Here is an 18,814-nt window from a genome sequence, read left to right on the forward strand (position 1 = left end):
ATTAGTTTAACTAATAAAACAATACAAAACTTAAAATTTCAATTTAAAAAACGGGAATGTCAGAAAGGAAATATTATTGCTCTTTCCTGAAATTGATCACTTTGCTATCCTTTTTTCAAACTGCATATTGAATCCATACTTCAATACCTTTATAATATTTGTCATGTATACGACCGACTGGGCGCCTAGAATAATTACATACGTTCTTGTATTCGTATTGAGGTCACCTCGGCCGTATTGATCACCTTTTCCTCTCTTCATATGATCGGCTGTACTGTCTCACTCTGCCTGACTTCTCATATATCTAGTGATTTTGTAAATGTTATTTTTGTGGAAAAATGTTTTATTTTCGGACCTATTAGTAAAAATTGATCTTAACAGTTAAAAGTGAAATATTTTTTCTTTGACCAAATATTATAAAAGTAAAATATTCAGTAAAATACTTTAAGCATACTTCAAATAACCCGTAGTTATTAAAATTCATAATGAAATCTTTAAAAAAATTAATGTGTGAACTTCTAAGCTTTTCAACTTTTTTGTAAGTTAATTCGTACGTCTTCTTGTAACATGCATTTTCGCTATCGTCAAAGCAATACATTTTTTTCAGAATATGGCATCAAACGTATTTTTACTATTCACAATGATGTCAATAATTTGGCTATCAGCATTGTGGTTTGACATTAATCGTCAACCCCGATTAGGCCATCACTGGTACGTCTACAAGCTTGTGATGCTTACAAATTTGAATTTTGTAAGTTGTGGAGTAGTGTAAAATTTTAATGGACTAAATTTTTCAGGTGCTTTGCGTATTTTACTCGGTGATGATATTGTTGGGATATAAGAGTGAAAAGTTACAAAAAATTTCAGACTTCATGCATTTTACTTCAATATTTCCAGTTGGAATGGTACGTTATTATTTTGAGTGTTATAGAAAAAATGATCTCATTTCAATTTCGATTCACAATACAGTGCGTGCATGTTCTATATGCCACCCCCTAAATTTTCGGTATAGCAGTTTCTGTGCGATTTGGTAAGCAGAGGGTATTGAAATTGGATTCACAGTGGTGAAAAACCCATACTCCAAAGTTTTTGTGATGATATCTCAAAAATTACAGAAAATAGGTCAAAAAATCGAAAAATTGGCCGTGCAACTTCTATATGCCACCCCCAGATTTTTTGATGATTTCTTAGAATTTCAGACTTTTAACCTGTTGTTCAAATAAAATGTTATAAATTTTGTATACATTTCAGTTCTAAGTAACTATTCCTATAACCGCACACCTCTTTCATTTACTTCAGTAGCTCTATACGGCACCAATGGCACCGACGGGCCTGAAACACGGATTTCGGCTCCCAAATATGATAAATGCACCAAACTATGGGGATATGTTCTAGATACTAATTAAACGTAATACCTGAATTTTAGTTTGAATTGGTGAATTTTTTGCGCCACTAGGGGGACATATTTGGCGACCCCCGTAGTTTTTCGGTGAAATCACATTTTAGAGGCCCATATCTCGGTGCCAAAAAAAGTAAAACGTGAAAAATGGTTTATGAACAATACGCCAAGAGTGTTTTCATTTGTTTTATATGTTGTTCCAAATTACCAAATGATCATCACAAAGAGAAAGTGTAGAATCCTGAAAACTGAGTTTTTCAGTACATTTTTCACTTCAATCTTAATTTTAGACTTGTGAAGGGTTCCTATGATAGTTCAAATGGGATTCTTGTTGCAATATGGTAGTGTGATTAATATAGTTACTATATATCAAAATCTAATTTTTAGTAAAATTATAGGCACCGAGATATGGGTCTCTAAAATGTGATTTCACCAAAAAACTACGGGGTCGCCAAATATGTCCCCCTAGTGGCGCAAAAAATCCACCAATTCAAACTAAAATTCAGGTAATGCGTTTAATTAGTATCTAGAACCTATCCTCATAGTTTGGTGCATTTATCATCTTTGGGAGCCAAAATCCGTGTTTCAGGCCCGTCGGTGCCATTGGTGCCGTATAGAGCTACTGAAGTAAATGAAAGTGGTGTGCGGTTATAGGAATAGTTACTTAGAACTGAAATGTATACAAAATTTATAAAATTTTATTCGAACAACAGGTTAAAAGTCTGAAATTCTGAGAAATTATCAAAAAATCTGGGGGTGGCATATAGAAGTTGCACGGCCAATTTTTTGATTTTTTGAGTTATTATATTTTCCGTAATTTTTGAGATATCATCACAAAACTTTCGGAGTATAGGTTTTTCACCATTGTGAATCCGATTTCAATACTTGTTGCTCACCAAATTGCACAAAAAGTGCCAGTAGATTTTAATATGTCTTCAGATCACTTGTGGATTGTTCTGGGGACTTTATGCCATTAATCCTGCTCTAGTTATGCCGGATTGGATAGCCAAGCTGATTCCTAGTTGGTTAAATCACATAACTCATACATACCCAATAATTTTCATTATTTTGGATAGTTACTTTCATAAAAGGTAATGTGTTTTTTATTATTGTTTCCAGCAGCTTGTCGCAAAAAATGCATCCATTTTGAAATCTCAAAATCTGAAAGCTGATCAATTTTTAGGACACCACCAAAAACCATAGCGTCACTAATTTTTTCTGCAGCGTTAGTGTTTGTGTATTTCATGATGTAAGTTGTTAAAATATAGTAAATGTTTTATTTTTCAAAAATTTCAGAATTTGTTATGTGAGATTCTTTGACGGATATTGGCTTTATCCGATACTCTCCCTGTTTGCGTTTGAACATTTTGTTATTAGTTACATTATTGGATTTCTAGGATTTTTCATGTTGATAAAGGCGGCTGTGAGATTGAATAAACTTTTTCGTAAGTTTATCAAAATTTTGTAGTATTTTTTTATTTTTCTACTTAATTGGAATCATGAAAAAATATTGAAACGGCTTTATTCAGCTCTTTCTGAGCACGTTCAATCAGATAATTTTCAACTTTCAGATCAAAAAGACGATATTGGATCAAAGCTTCCATCTAATATGAATAAAAAGAAGAAATTCTGAGTTCAATTTATGTTCCGTATTTTTTATATATTTATTATTCATTGCTTAAGTGTTTCGTAAAATTTTTTGTTGTTGCTTCGGATATCGCATATTGAAAATGATCTCAAATAAAAGTTGCGGTGTTGAGCATTTCATTTAAAGGAGGAGTACAGTTTGTGTGTATTTTGCTTTAACAGACAAAAACTAGCCCAAAACTACTATTTATCATAATGAGAGCTTTCAAAAACTTCCAAAAATGTTTTATGGTTGGTCAAAATTAAAATAAAGAGCTTAATTTTGCCGACTTTTCTTTGTAGCTATAGGTTTTTTTTTGAAATTATCATTCTCTAATGCATTTTGTTGTCAGTTATGTTCCGTAAATTCGTCTGTGAAAAACCGGCGTGTGAAATTTTCATTCTCCATACTATATTCCGTGGAGATCATCCCCCAAAGATGTCAAAAATAAAAAGTTACATATCGCACAACTTTTCTAGTTGTTCTATCGTAAGACACTTAAGTAACTCAATTTTATAGGCAATGACCATAAAATCGCAGTATCTATTTATCGTCATTGCTATTTTGTGGGCCATTGCACTTTATAATTATGGAGATTCACCCGACTCAAAGGAGTTGTATATTTTCCGAATAGTCAAATTGACCAATGTAAATTTTGTAAGATTTATAATAAGGTTACGATGTTTAATTAGAAATTTCCAGATTTTTGGTGCATTGTACTCGGTTTCTGTTGTCGACGGCTACCAAGGAGGAAAATCACGTAAATTTGTAGATTTTCTGCACTTTACTGTCATGTTTCCAGTTGCAGCGGTAAGTTATTCGAGAACAATTTTTTGTGGTCAAATGCTGACTATAAGAAAAATCTTTTGTATTTACAAAAAAAAAACCTAATGAAAAATTGAATCAGAATAATTTCAAAAAAGTGTTTTTTCGTTTTTGCAATAAACGTATAAACTTATCAGTATGCGACGTATTTCAAAAATTATATATTTCAATCAGTATCCGGAAACATTTCTTTCAATACAATATTTCAGATATCATTCGTATTGTTTTGGGCGTTATTTGTATTTGATAGAACTCTTGTCATACCGCAGGCAAAACTTCATGTTTTCCGTTGGTTGCTATGCCATTTCCATGATACTTACCCGCTTCTGTATGCTTTACTTGACAGTTACTTTCACAAACGGTAATTTGTGCCACTTTTAACATTCGTTTACTTGATGACCACGGTTTCAGAAAAGTTCCGGATCACTTGGCAGGTTTAGTAATTTCAGCCACATTGGTATTCATTTATTTCATGACGTTTGTTGATAAAAACTAAACAATTCAATGACATGAAGTTTTTTCAGAGCACGTTGCGTGAAATTTGTCGACAGTGGAAGAATATATCCAATTTTTCAAACTTTATCGGTCCCACAGTTTGCATTGATAGCGTTTGCCACATATTTTCTCACGTTCAAAGCTGCGGTGTTTATTAATCAATTTTTCCGTAAGTTTCTAGTTACTCCATCGAAATCCATCAAAAACTAAGAACGTTTCAGATAAATTCTATAGGCTGAAAAGTTTGAAGTACGATGTTTCCTCAATTCAGAAGACCAAGAAAAAAAGAAGGCATGATTAAAAATAGCCCATTTTGGCTTTTGTGACAATTAATTATTATCTTATTTTTCATAATTTTCCCAGTCATACAGGAAATTTCAACGTTATCTCGTTGAGTTTATTTCCATTTCACATGTTGAACGTATGTATTGTTAACTTTTCTTCAAATAAAACTATTATCAATTTTTGCAACACCGTACACCGCTAAACCCAACCCCCACCCACGCCGTTTCATCATTCGTTTATAAAAAATTTAGGTCACTCTTCTTCACTTATTTCTGTAGATGTCTTTTTTTTTTAAGTGCCTTTGGTTTCATTCATTTTGATTTTCAACCTTCGCTATATTTCTTAGGACAATCCAATAATTTTATGGCCATTTTCAGAGGATGTCAAAAGGATCGTTCCTACTGTTTCCAGTACTCTGTGTCGTTTGGCTAGCTGCGTTATGCTTTGATTTCTTGCAACAACCACGATTGAACCACAGTTGGTACATCTACAAGCTCATTTTACTCACTAATTTGGCATTTGTAAGTTTTATGGCCAGTTGAATGTAATTGAACTTAAATATGAAAATTCAGGTCTTGAACGTTGTTTATTCAACTCTGGTTGTGATTGGCTACAAGTCAAAAACCATAAAGGAAGTTGTAGATTTTATGCACTTCACAGCGATGTTCCCTGTTGCAGTAGTAAGTGAGATTTTTATAAGAAATGTTGCAAATTGAAAAATTTCAATAACTGAGTGATATGGTAAACTGACACATCTTTTTTTTTCTCGGAAAAAAACAATTGTTGAATTGCAAAGTTTTCAATTTTAAAAGGGCCGCCCAGAATGGTAGTTCATCATTCCTGGTTTTTACTAGTCCACTATAAATCCACGTGGAAAAGCGAGGCAGTCAATCATACATGCTTACAACTTCTTTAAAGAATATTAAAACTGAAACGACTGAAAGTGTCTCAAATGTTTTGAAACAAAAAAAAAAAATATATATATATATATATATACACCTATATAATACTTTTCTGTAATCGGCTTATCAAATTTAAAATTTCAGATTTTATGTGGAATGTTCTGGGGCTTTTACGTGTATGACTCCGACTTGGTAATGCCAGCTTGGGTTGCAGAAATTGTCCCCTCGTGGTTGAACCATATCAACCATACCTACTTAATAGTTTTTATACTTCTAGACAGTTATTACCATAAGAGGTGTGAATCTTAAAATATTTGAAACCAGTAAACAAGATAATTTCAGAGATGCTCCAAGCAACTCGACATCATGGATGATTTCAGTTGTTTATGTGACATTTTATTTTATTATGTGAGTTAAAAATGAAAATTTTATAATACTTTGCAGGCGTCAATGAAAAGATTGGACATTAATGATTAAATTTCCAATTTTCAGAGTTCTTGGAGTGAAATACTATAATAGAATGTGGGTTTACCCAGTTCTTCAGTCATTCTCCATTGACCTTTTTGTGATCAGCTATATTCTCTCTGTTGTTATATTCTTCATATTGCTCAAGGCTGCCTGCAAGTTGAATAGACAGTTCCGTGAGTACAAATAATAAGAAGCGTGTTTGAAAATCAAAATAATTTTCAAATTTTCAGATAAATCCATCTTGCCTTCTGAGAAAACGGAATGAAATAATGGCACTTCTTTGGATGTTTATTGTTTCAAAATTATTATCAACTTAGTTCGATTGTTTTAAAATTTGTTTTACAATTTTTTTTCTTATTTGTTTTTTTTTAATATTAAAAAAAAATCAAAAAATCTGAATTGACTTATAATCTCTCATTTTGAAAATAATTAAAATTTAAATTCACTAGTTCATTTTGATATTTAATCATATACATATTTCTCTATATACTTACTATTAAAAAAGGCATCTCCCAAACCTGAGAAAATAGGAATAATGCTCCCGTTTTATTAAAAATTAATTGCAAAATATGAAGGGTAAACATACAAGTTCCGAAATTCACATTAAAAATAATTTGAAAATTTTTGATGTAAGTGAATCAGATTGGGAATATAACATATGAATATCACTTATTATATTTAACATCGCAAATTTGTTGTGATGTACTTGATAAACACACATATACTGGTACTTTTTTGACATCTACCCCATGCAAACAATATTGACCGAACAAGCACAATCGTTGATATGATACTACTGGAATGTCGGTTAAGAGGCTGTCTAGGCGGTAAGTTGTGTAATTACAAAACACCTATGACTTTTATCTAATCCGACGCTCAACAAACATAACTTGAAAGTGGTAGGGAACATTAATCCAGTGAGTAAATATAGCTGACCTAGAAGTTAAATTGAACGTTTCCAGTAAAAAAAAAACAAGAATTGAAATCTACTGTCTAAATTTTTTATTGGTCCTGAAAAAAAAAGAATGCTACGAATACATAGATAGTAATTACAAGCCCTTACATAATCTTAGGTATTGATAATTAAGCACAGTGAAACTAATTCAACATTTCACACATTTCTAACTGCAGCGTAACAAAAATACTAGGAAAATCTGAATTAAAACAAATATTAAACATCTACTATCACCCAACTACGTAGGTCACTTTCAAACCCTCAAAGATATTTATCTTCAGTTTACCACACCTGGTTGACATTCAAAGAAAATGAGATTATCAATAATAAAAGGTTACAGTAATCCGGTCGTATGACTGATAATGAAAGCATCCTTTATATTTTCAATTGGATTAGTGAGCGCATTAATTGAAATTGCTTTTATTTTTCACGAAAAAAAAATTCGGAAAATTTGAAAGTTTTCAATATCTTTTGACACTATTATATTGCTAATGGAATAAGTTTTTACCAGAAACTAAAAATTTTAAAGTCTACTATTTGCAAGGAATTTAGGCGTATGTAACCATTAGTTCTGAAACGCACTTTCCGACAAGTGAGATGACGTGGCATTCGCTGAGGAGTCACTTCAAGCACACAATACGGGCGGAAGGTGTTAGAGAAAGGTGTTCCACGTAATGAAGTGGGTGTCTCTCAAGGGGATTACGCCACCTTTTGCCCTAAAATCCTTTCCGCTTGCCGACTACCAAAATGAGCAAATATCGTTTCCTGAGGGCACTTTAGATGCTGTGTTGGGAGTTTACTTGTAAAATATTGTAAAATTTGAAACAATTCTATCCAAAATTCATTACTCATACAAAACTTTAAACTGACAAAGTATTTCAGTGGTACAACAGAAAAAAAAACAAAATATCATATGCATTGTAAGATTTTTCTGAGATCAAGTGATACTTGGAGAAATTCAAGAAAATTATGACAAGAAGATGAGAGAAGTTATAGTGTGGTACCCAAGTTGATAGGAATTTGAATTAAAAATCAAAAGGGAATATTCAAAACTTAAAGTGGAGAGTAGGCAGTAATATTTGGGGTGTAATCGTTGCTTCCATATTGTTGGTAGTAAAAGTTTGATGGGAAGTAGCTGTTGTAGTTGTACGGGTAAGGAGCAGTAGTTGCGTAGGATGCATATGCTGAAAATTATTTGTGAAGTCTAGTTAAATGTTTTTTTTTTGAAATAAAATGGTTTTTTGGAAAGTGACATTTAAGAAGTTGTGTATTTATTGTCTGTAATTCGAACTAATATTCTCCTACATTAACTTCCATCTCATTTATATGTCAATTGACCTTTTCCAGTGAAAACATTTTTCTCACCTACAATTGAGCCAATACTATGAGCCAATTTCCACAGTAATAAAAACATTGATAGACTAATAAAACTAAGAAATCGTTGTTAAAACAGAACATATTTTGCTGAAATTGATGGCATCTGGAGTTTTAGGAATAAACTACAGTGCTAGAAAATTTTTTTAGAGAGCAGTCATGTTGACTTGGAACTGAGTTGGATTAGTTGAAACTACGGAACAGAATATATGTTCAGCTTTAAAATTTTTTTTAGTTAAAGCAAATTTAAATAATGCCTCATGGATACAAAAATTAAAATAGTATTGATTGTTGATAAAAATGACTTTCTCCTAATAACAAATGTAAGCACATTTTCTATTTCTCTTACTGTTAGTTTCTACTATTAAATGTAGCGTCTTATTTCCAGACATTTGTCTCACAATAGACTGAACCCTACTAACCTGCAGCTTGAGCCTGAGGAAGAAGTGATTGAGTGGAATCGTATTTGGTATCTGCAAGTGGTTTCGAGTCCTCCAGTTCACTTTTTGGCTGTTGCAATTGCTGCTGTTGCTGCTGTTGCAGTTGACTCAAGACTGCTGAGTTTGCCTGTAAAAGTGTGAAATCATGCAACTTCCTCCCATAACATCCCGTAACCCCCAACACAGCATACATTATTTGGAAATTCTCACCTCATATTTGGCAGCACTGTGTGCATTGAATTCCGGTGTGCCTGGTATGTGAATTCCTAGTGATTTAGTATCAGGCTTTGATTCGTTGTGTGGAGAACCATTGGATGATCTGAACATTATCGAATAATTGGAGAAATCGGAAAGGTTGATGTGTGTCTTACCTTGATGAAGTGCTTCCCGGATGGACTCCATCCATTTTTTTGTTGTTTCTATCCTTGGCTCGTCGATTTTTGAACCAAACCTGAAATTGAATGGGAATCTAGTAGAAAAATATTGGGTTGGTAGCACGTATCATTATACAAAATTTGAAATCTGTTGTCATTTATGTATAACAATTATGTTTCCAAATAGTTATAGAACACATTTTACGTTTTCAGCGTCTATATCCAACTTACCGTAATTACTTGTACCCTTCCATCAGGCAAATTGATTGCCTTCGCCAATGCTTCTCTTCTGTGCACATCCGGATACTGTGTTTCGCGGAAAACTTTTTCCAGCTGATCGAGTTGTCCTCTGTTGAACGAGGTACGTTCACGCCGACCTGCTCGACGACCGCTTTCACTTAAAAAAATCGTTAAAGATTTTAATTTCACAATTCTTATTCTAATTCTATTTTTAATTTGAAATGTGTCTTAAAATTCTGTGAACTGTTCAAATCAGAAATAAAACTCTTGAAAATTAGTTGCATTTAAAAAAGGGAGCACAAATTCAAATCAATAGTTAACTAAAATATCATGTTGTATCGATATTGGGAGAAATCGTTTAAAAAATGACCAGAATTGGAGTAAGAAGCTGGCAGAGGAGCCAGCTTTTAGCAATGTCGACTGATTTGGAATGCCAGTCGGTATTTAGGCATGTATTAGTCTCTGATAACCTTTCCAAGACTTAGCGTAATCTCAAAATCCACCCTAATCTTGATCTGCCACGATTTTGTTGTTTACAATTTTATTTTTTGATCCCCCTGATTAACTACCTGTTTGGAGCCATTGGCGCCATTGTCGTTGAGCTTGTGGTTGCCGATGTAAGACTGGGTGCCGTGGTTGCGGCAGCAAATGCAAATTGTGGATAAGCAGTGTAGCCGAGCGTCGGAAAGGCGGTGTAGAAGTTGGTGGTCATTGTGCATGCGGGGGCAGGCGAAGTGCTCGACGGATCCGCAAATGGGCGGAGGGTGGCGGTGAGTCTGGAAGAAGATGACACCGATGAGAAGAAGCCTTGCTTGTCAGGGGGTAACGATTGAATAACTAGTGAAAAGCTATTGAATTGAAAGGGAAGATGCTAATGGATTTTGTCAGCTTTTCATTCTTCAAAGCTCATGTGAGCCGAGACAAAAGAAAGTTATAGGTAATCCCACAGATTTTATTAATCTCTTTTTTCTTCTACCGAGAATTGAGCAACTGATTCCTCTTCTCGGTTACGAGTTCCTAGAAAAGGGCAAGCATTATCATTAAGTTATCATTGGGTTCAGTGTTGTGCTTTCCTATTAAACTTTTTTCTGATGACGTGTAGGCTGATGAAAATCAGAAAAAGTGAATGAAGCCTTGCAAAGAGGGTTACGGTAGAAGAGAAATATATATATTTCGAGAGATAATTAGCAAGTGGGGTGGTTCTAAGGCTTCTTCCAGGGGACACGTATAGCCAATGCACAGGAGAAGATTATTAGAAAGTGGATGAAGGGATTGTGGTTGAAAGAACAATGAGTACAAGTTTGAAAAATAATTGTTTGGAACATACAGAAGGGAATGTGTATAGTCACTTCTCTAGAAGGTGAGCTTCTATTAAATGGTATTAAATGCTTTCAATTTTTAAGTGTTTGTTCTTTTAAGGTTAAATTGGAGATTGTAAAAATTGCACAAATGTGAAAACCACGTATGACTCATGTTATGCTCTTTTAAAAATACATAGTGTCGACGGAGAATTTTTCAATAACCAGAATTTATAAATTACTATCAATAAGCAACAATGAGAAACGTTTTTCCAAATGCATGGTAAAATTTTTTGAATTTAATAATACGAGTATACAAATACGGTTTCAAGAAAAAAACTCACTCAGAAACGTGTTTATAAAATTAATAACAACAAAATAATGCCTGAAATTACACACCTCGATACAAATTGTAACCTATCTACGAACACAACAACAACGTGTTGCACAGTTCCTCAAACCATCTGGTGGTCCACATCTCCTACTGTGGGTGGAGTCTTCCACCAAAGGAACCCCACTAGTGAGAAAGTGAGTGAGAACACGCACTAGAACATGAGCAAGAAAAAGGAGGCCGCGTTTGTGGGAACGTTTCAAGACAAATACAGTGTGGGTGACTGTTTGTTTTAAAGACACGGATACGTTAGAATGAATTTGAAAGAACATTCAAGAAATGTTCTCGCTTTTGTTTTTAACGTGCTACCCATTTTACTCAAATTTGATAAAAATGTGAAACAAAGTTCTTAATAATCATTATTTGCCAACCGCATTTAACATAACCGTTAAAGCTACCGTATTAACTATATTAGTATAGCACCACTACAAGCCCATCAAAAAGTATACATGCAGGTTTTATAAGTTTAATTGACCTGCAGCTATTTATTATTAGACCAGTTCACTTTCGAAATTTAGGCAAATTCTTCATTTTGTGAAGTTTAAAAACGTCCTAAGCACCAATAGAAGAAGAATATATTTATAAAATAATGGTGAAAAATCAAATTGTTACTTCAAAAAAACACACTAGATAATTAGACTTGCATCCCTTCAAGTCAAATAGAAGATATCATTAAATTTCATGACATAGAAAAAATAAGGTAATTTAACGTATCTGCTACAATTTTTCAATTACGGTAAAAAACTTGTATGTTTATTTTTACATTTTAAAATTTCAAAGTAACAAAAAAAGGAATCCAATTCTTTGAATAAAACGGATATTGCTCAGCTTGCAAACATAGCAACAAGAACTTAGCATTATACTATAATCTGAAGGAGCTCAGGCTCAGCCTTATCGGATAAGCTTATCCTTGATCCGTAAGTGTAATCTGACAATGTTAATCACAATGGCGCCAATATATGGGTTCAAAAATTAGTTTGATTTTTGCTCACTCATACTTATGTTGTATAAAATATAATTTTTTAATTAACAAAAAAAACTAATGGCTAACTGGTGATAGTTAGAAAAAGCTCAATTTTTTGAGAATGGGAAACAGTGCAAATAATCAGGTAACATTAGAAACAATTACGAGTTAAGTATAGGTTTAAAGAAACGGTGAAAAGAAACGTTGGGGAAAAATTAATTTTCTAGGAAGTCAGTAGTTTATTTTGGAAAAAAACGTTCAAAAAAGTTTTAAAAAGTCAATTCACCGGAAGATTAACTTATTCTAAAATACAACACTTCAGCTATTACCGAATTTCATTAATTTGCCCGTTGATGTTCTCAATCACATCCATAAATTCTAAATATCATTTCCCACCTTACATTCCCCAAAGGTGAGAACACCAACCTGCCTAGGATATTCGTGTCAAGAATATTGATCGACAGTCCATTGTTTCATCTCACTTCCCTCACATGAATATCCATGTCGGCATAACTATAAATAACTTGTCCTGCTGAACAATAAAAACTGACATGTTGCTAGTAAACTGTCTGCGAATACCATAATCCTAGGTCTTTGTCTTGAAGCAGATGGTTTTTTTTGAGTTGTTATGTGAATGATGAGCACAAGATGCTCTCCGAAGTGGAGCAAAGGAATGCCCTTTGCGGTGGAGGAAACTGAAGTGGATTGTGTAACACATTACGGTGATTCCAAAAAGGTACTTAGAAAATGAGGTTTTTGATGAATTCATGAAATAGATTAATAAATAGTTGTAGACAATTCAATATTTCATTGGTACAGAAAACTAATTAATTTTAGTCGAAAAATTGTGTTGCTGACGTTTTTGTTAATTGGTCAGGTACGGCCAATCTTGGTCGAATTTGGGTAAAATCGGAAACCTACTAATTTATTTTGTACAGGGTGCGCCATAAGTATGGTAACACGTTCGCGGCTCTATAGCTTCCCGTGTGAAGAGAGTTATTACCTCAATTTGTGCAAGTTTTGTTCTCCATGAAATACTGACCAGTTTAACGTTTTGAATTTTCAAAATTTCCCCATCCGCATCGCTGCAGGCCTTCAGAACTTTTTGCGATCTTGATGGCACGCAAGTTGGCATTCTGCGGGAGTTCTACATTTTTTTCGACGAATCCATCAAGTTTCTTACAAGTTTTTATAGTTCAAAGAATGCTCTTGGTCTAGAGATTCTTCAAGAACAAAAAATCAAAAAATTTCTGTCATGGTATTTTTGTTATGGAATGTGGCAGTAGTTAAAGTCTTGAATGAAACAGTCGCCAGAAAGATGGATGTGAGCGGCGGCAGCAGTATGTAGAAAAATTCATTTTAGTACTTTTCGGCACGTTTTGACCTGACTTCCCAGAATTTTGATAGAAAATTGAGCTCAGATGATCTTGTGGGTCGTTACGCCTCGTGAAACCAAAAAAACTGAGAAAAATTTCGCAAAGTTGAATTCATGAAACATTCAAAGGTTCTTGCTAGGCGCCAGTGCCGACACAGAAAATTTTTATATGCTACAAAAACAATGAAAAACGCTTCTTCACTTCTTTAACTTTCAATTTAACATAAAAATCATACATCTGAAAATTATTGGCGTGCGTGGGAGGTGCGTTTGTGTGGGAAGTGCCGCGTGCCAAAACGCCGTTTTTTCGAAAGGGTTCGCCAAATTGCCGAGGTGATTAAAATCGCACCTTATTGGGAAACATTACAAATTTTGGGTCAAATTGAAGGAAATTTATTCAGCTATCAGTATTCAATAGAAAAATGTACGTATGACGTGGCAGTCGCGCGAAAATCTCATGTAAAAGAGCGCTTCATGTGTTACCATACTTTTGGCCCACCCTGTATACAGAAAATCTTGTTAACCTTAAAGTTTATTCGATGCAGGTATGCTAAAGTAGAAAGTTTCCAAAACAGAATAATCAGATATCTAAAAAGATTGTCCAAATGTGCAAAGTTGAATGAAATATTCAAGGACCCTAATTTTGGCTCCACCTCCCTTTCGCATATAATCCCTTTATTCTTTGACCTTCAGCTCTTTTTTCTCTTGTTTCCTTTCTGATAATCCTGATCACCTACTCGACAGGAAAAAATTGAAAAAAGAAGTGTATATACATTTGTAACAAAACAATTTTGTGAGGTCATCCGAAGGGCTTCTTTTTGTCATAAACGGTTTGTCATTAGGGCAATATGAGAAAAAAGTATGAGAAAATGGGAAACCTTAAAGGAACAAAGACAAGGATTTCTTAATCGACACATTTTTTCACGTACACCACTCTCGAAATGGCAAGGATTCTTGAACTTCAAAATTGTTAATTCAAAATCTCATTTTCGAACTGGAATTTGGTGTTATTTCAGAAGAAACATCGGGGATTTGTCTAAAAAATGTTTGACATTTTAGCTTACATGCATCATATTTTAGTCCGAAGTGTGATATGCCAAGATAGAAAAAATAAATTTCTAAACTAAAGTACACCTTTTGAAAACTATCCTATTTTTCGTAAATATTTTTATTGATTCGAAATCTCACCGACAAGGAGGTGATGTTTCACCGTGAGAACATGAACTACAAGGTGCGAGTCTGGCAATATAGTCAATACACATGTGCACCTTACTGATTTCAGCCTGGTTGTCACAAAGACACACAAAGAAGTACCTTTAATTGAGAAAACTGAATGTGATACAGGACTGAAGAACGCCTGCAACAAAATAAAAATTTCGATTAGTTTATTAAACTACCGATCACATATTGTTGGATAAAATGGAAATGTAAAGAGTGAACAATTTCCAAGTGCGATGTCAATAGTCAATAATTGATTGCGAAGGTGCGAACCAATACAGAACATCATTCCAGCCAGCCGGATGTCCGGTTACTTGCACAATCTTTGGATGACCTTAGTTTGTAGTTTTGGGAACCAAGTATGTTTTCGGAAAATGGAGAATTTTTTTTGAAACGGAAAAAAGCACAAAAAAAAAATGTTTAACCATTATTTTCCTATCAGAATGGTATTTTCATATGCACTATTTTTCCTACTAGACTTGCACCCTCAGTGCTCTACTTTGACGGCTTATATCTTGGTAGCCTCATTTTTGATGAAAACATGTTTCACTATTAAAATATAGAGATATATTTGACACGAATTTTACTTTTTTTACAAAATATAAACTGTAAAAATGAGCTGATTTTGAGCAATATTGAGCACTATATTATATCTATTTATTCATTCTTTTTTTCCTTCACTTCACTGCTTTGTTGGAATTGTATCATTATGATTGTTGCCTGATGAATAAATATAAATAAATAAATAAATTGAAACAGTAGTATTAATTTTTATATCTGCAATATCTCGTCTCTCCCTCATTTTGGTTCAAGAATGTGCTAATCGAAAGTGATATGACGTAACTTGTCATAAAATCCTCTCCACTCTCTACCACCTATCTAAACATCCAAATGTAACGACTGTGTGCAAGTTGACACATTGTGCAACTAATTCCAGGTTATGATGACATGATGACAAATTTTGTAATGGTAATGGTAGTGAAGAAAAGGTAACAGTTTGAACATGCATATGGTTGAATAGGTTTAGGTATGTAGGCCCCCAGATTTGTAGTAGATGTTGATCAAGTTGTGAAAGGTTGACTTAAGTGAAATTTACTATATGTACTATATGTTGGCGAATACTTAAAATGTTGTATTTTTGCAAAAAATAAACTTTTCGATACTGCTTGATTTTAAGATCGGCAGTGTCTGAAAAAAATCACAATTTTCTAATAGGTTGGTGAAGTGTTTTTGGCAAGCTTTTTGCTTAAAAGTCATTATATGTAGTTCAATAAAAATTTGTTTTTGGAGTCTTTAATGTTAAAATTTAAATAATTCAAAAAAATTATCAAAGTATTATCAAAGCCTATAGGAAAAAATTTTTCTTGGTTGGTGTGTGTTTCTTTTTTTGTTTATTCCCCTAAAATTGTAACTATAAGTAGAATATTCATCTTTACTATTGTTTAATACAGCGTACCTATGCTTTCAATCTGAATATGTTCACATTTTATTTATTATCAAGTTTAAATTGAAAATCACCACGATGTAGTCTTGAAACAGTCAGTCTGTTTTCTAAAATTGTCAATTTTTAATTTCCCACAAACTGCTACAACTTTCATCAATTCATTATCCATTACACACCTTCCTAATAATGATAATGTAAATGTTAATCTCATAAATACACCCATCCCAGGCAACCAGGCAAAACGAAACACGCGCGGTCGTGCTCGTGAATGGAAGATGAGAGAACACGGATTTGTAATCCCAAAAACGTTTTTCTTTCAGTTGCACCGCTCATCGTTTTGAATGAAGATAACATCTATTATATAATAATGGAGACAGGTGTATATAAATTTGAAAAAGAGAAGACGCTGTGAAGCGTTATAAGTTGAAGAAAGGGGACTTCATTAGAGCCTGAAAACTACTAGGTACAGCAAGTCTAATATTCGCACGATACATATTTTGAGAGTTTAGTTTTGAACTGCAATTTTTTAATTTAAATAGTCAAAAAAAACCGCTGGGTTTTGTAACAAAAGTACATTTTAATTAAACGTTTTTGTAAATTAGTAGACGATCATCAAAAATTGCACAAAAGTATTATTAAAGGGTTTAAATTAATGAGTTGGCTTTTGCAACAGAAAATAAGGGTGTCACACTAATTTTCAAAGAAGTATTGGCGTGCAACTTATAGATTACCCATACTTCTAGATAACATATGTAAGATATATTCAGACAGTAAATCATGATGACACCTTACGAATGCGCTCTTACTAACCCCTTAATATATTTTTCCCTTAAAATGACAAGCACCCCTAGTTGCCACAATGTGTAACAGTAACTGATCTGACAAGAAGCTAGTGGAAGACTACTAGATACTGCAAGCCTAATTGAGGAATTAAAGTAAACAACGGCAAAAAATATGATCAGATCACACGCCACATATTTAATATTTCACCGTAATTTTGAAACGGAAAATGCGGTTTGAAACATAGAGAAAGTTCCTGATAACAAAGTCAACCAGGAAACAAAACAATCAACATTATCTTACATATGCTCTGAACCAAAACTACATTCTGACTCACAATTGCACTTTGACACGCTAAAGTTTCAAGGGAATTCAAAATTTACTCAATGACCGTTGTTTATCAGCAGAAGTATTGAACTTCAATTTTTGTTTTGCACTATTGGAATTACAGCACTGATTTTCTGGAAAAATTGAAACAGATCATTCATGTTTCTTGGAAAAAAAAAACAGAATCATAAAAAAATTTATTTGAAACAGCAGGTTTTGTATCTATTTGACTTAAACTGCTTCACATGACTCTGATCTAGTTTTTTGAATTTGGTATTCCAATTTGAAAGTAACATTTCAAAATTTTTATGTAGGGATTATGCCAAAATATACTGAAAGCGGGTCAAAACTAGAAAGTACTTGAATAAAATAATTAAAAATGTTTCAGATATCCCTAACGGGGTGGTCAAAGGTTTGGTCGCATTTTTGAAAGATTTTTGCGTAGTTTTGGAAATAATAGGTACAAATATTGGATGTCATTTAAAATTTGCCAACAGTACTGTAATTTGTGAAAAAGCTTGCAAATATGTAGTTTTCAAAAATGTAACACCATAACTTGTGTCTATTTAGCAAAACCTTCCAGAAAATCGTGTACAGTAACGAGAATGTCTACATTTTTGCATTGGTCAAAAATTTCATTGTTATAAAACTGAACAAGTTTAGTTTTTTTTTTTTTTTTTTTTTTTTGAACTTTTTTTTTGAACTCCCTTTGAACTCCCTTGCGCGTTTTAAACAGTTGTTGAATTTTCTACCTACGCATTTTAGTGGAAAATACTCAACAAATATATATTGTCCTCATTTTTTCTGCTGGTGCTTGGTCTATTCATATTGTGAACCAAGAACCAAGAAACCATGCAAAAAGTTTTGAAAAATAATAAATTTGAAATTATTTGAAAGTTTGCTTGTTTTCCTAATACTCAAATCAGGGGTGGGCGGTAAACGATTTTTTCCTGCAAATCGGCAAAGTGCCGATTTTCCGAATTTGCCGAAAATTTTCGCCAAATTGTGGTTATGCACATTTTTTAAGACATTTCAGAATTTCAATTTTAAACAACAAAATTGTACGCATCCTATAAATGTTTCTATATTTTATTTTGAAAAGTAAGCAAATCCAATGAAAATATCTAAAGAAAAGAGGGAAAAATTTCAAAAGAGCACAGTTTTAAATGTTTTCGTCTTATACAAAATCCTCCCAGACATTTCCGGCAAGTTCCGCCAAATCGACCAACCGGCAAATTGCCGGCAATTGCCGCCCACTCCTGACTCGAATGAACGTTTTTAAAAATCTGAAATTTAAAGCGTTTTCAATAAACTTTGGGTTTTGATAGCACTGTCAGGTTGAGATAATTAAACTTTAAACTTTTTTTGGTAGATAAACCGACGTCGTAGTTAGTAGTTTATACATATTCAAAAAATCTGCCAAAATGGTTTTAAAGTCGATTTGTTTAAATTTAACACTGGGTATGGTACCCAGAAAAATATAGAACCAATATGTGATTGAGGTGAGAATAAATTGTGAATAAAGTTTTAAGTTATTTATTGTTGTTTGAAAAATACATATAATTCAATTTTGTAACAAATGAAAGTGTGTTTTTAATTTATATTTTTCTGCTGATGATTCCAAACTTCCAAC

General features: G+C 33.2%; 4 protein-coding genes across 5 annotated transcripts; 3 read left to right on the forward strand and 1 right to left on the reverse strand.

The window, feature by feature from the left end:
• Nucleotides 1-600: 600 nt before the first annotated feature.
• On the forward strand, nucleotides 601-3,169 carry C37E2.2 (FAR-17a/AIG1-like protein). 2 transcript variants are annotated; one of them, NR_002417.1, is made up of 7 exons: nucleotides 611-751; nucleotides 798-905; nucleotides 953-1,030; nucleotides 2,339-2,490; nucleotides 2,583-2,648; nucleotides 2,696-2,844; nucleotides 2,971-3,032. NR_002417.1 is itself a non-coding variant. In NM_001029277.3 (6 exons), the coding sequence occupies exons 1-6, from the start codon at nucleotides 611-613 to the stop codon at nucleotides 3,030-3,032; spliced, it is 678 nt and encodes a 225-aa protein (NP_001024448.1). In that variant the 5' UTR covers nucleotides 601-610; the 3' UTR covers nucleotides 3,033-3,169. The 2 variants fall into 2 exon arrangements, 1 of the variants encoding a protein (NP_001024448.1); NM_001029277.3 differs by lacking the exon at nucleotides 953-1,030 and having other exon boundaries at nucleotides 601-751; nucleotides 2,971-3,169.
• Nucleotides 3,170-3,548: 379 nt separating this feature from the next.
• On the forward strand, nucleotides 3,549-4,647 carry C37E2.10 (FAR-17a/AIG1-like protein; the record flags this gene model as incomplete). Its single annotated transcript, NM_001368543.1, has 6 exons — nucleotides 3,549-3,674; nucleotides 3,729-3,836; nucleotides 4,061-4,212; nucleotides 4,263-4,328; nucleotides 4,376-4,515; nucleotides 4,568-4,647. The coding sequence occupies 6 exons, from the start codon at nucleotides 3,549-3,551 to the stop codon at nucleotides 4,645-4,647; spliced, it is 672 nt and encodes a 223-aa protein (NP_001355467.1).
• A 364-nt stretch (nucleotides 4,648-5,011) lies between these two features.
• C37E2.3 (FAR-17a/AIG1-like protein) lies at nucleotides 5,012-6,266 on the forward strand (the record flags this gene model as incomplete). Its single annotated transcript, NM_077963.2, has 6 exons — nucleotides 5,012-5,152; nucleotides 5,204-5,311; nucleotides 5,678-5,829; nucleotides 5,876-5,941; nucleotides 6,026-6,174; nucleotides 6,232-6,266. The coding sequence occupies 6 exons, from the start codon at nucleotides 5,012-5,014 to the stop codon at nucleotides 6,264-6,266; spliced, it is 651 nt and encodes a 216-aa protein (NP_510364.2).
• Nucleotides 6,267-7,781: 1,515 nt separating this feature from the next.
• On the reverse strand, nucleotides 7,782-11,127 carry ceh-36 (Homeobox protein ceh-36). Its single transcript, NM_077964.5, has 7 exons — nucleotides 11,027-11,127; nucleotides 9,954-10,160; nucleotides 9,376-9,541; nucleotides 9,142-9,221; nucleotides 8,981-9,089; nucleotides 8,753-8,897; nucleotides 7,782-8,140 (listed from the first exon to the last, which is right to left on the reverse strand). Exons 2-7 carry the CDS (start codon nucleotides 10,094-10,096, stop codon nucleotides 8,010-8,012), a joined length of 774 nt encoding a protein of 257 aa, NP_510365.1. The 5' UTR covers nucleotides 10,097-10,160; nucleotides 11,027-11,127; the 3' UTR covers nucleotides 7,782-8,009.
• Between the last annotated feature and the right edge of the window lie 7,687 nt (nucleotides 11,128-18,814).

This window comes from Caenorhabditis elegans, chromosome X (assembly GCF_000002985.6).
Source record: "Caenorhabditis elegans chromosome X".
Lineage (NCBI taxonomy): Eukaryota > Metazoa > Nematoda > Chromadorea > Rhabditida > Rhabditidae > Caenorhabditis > Caenorhabditis elegans.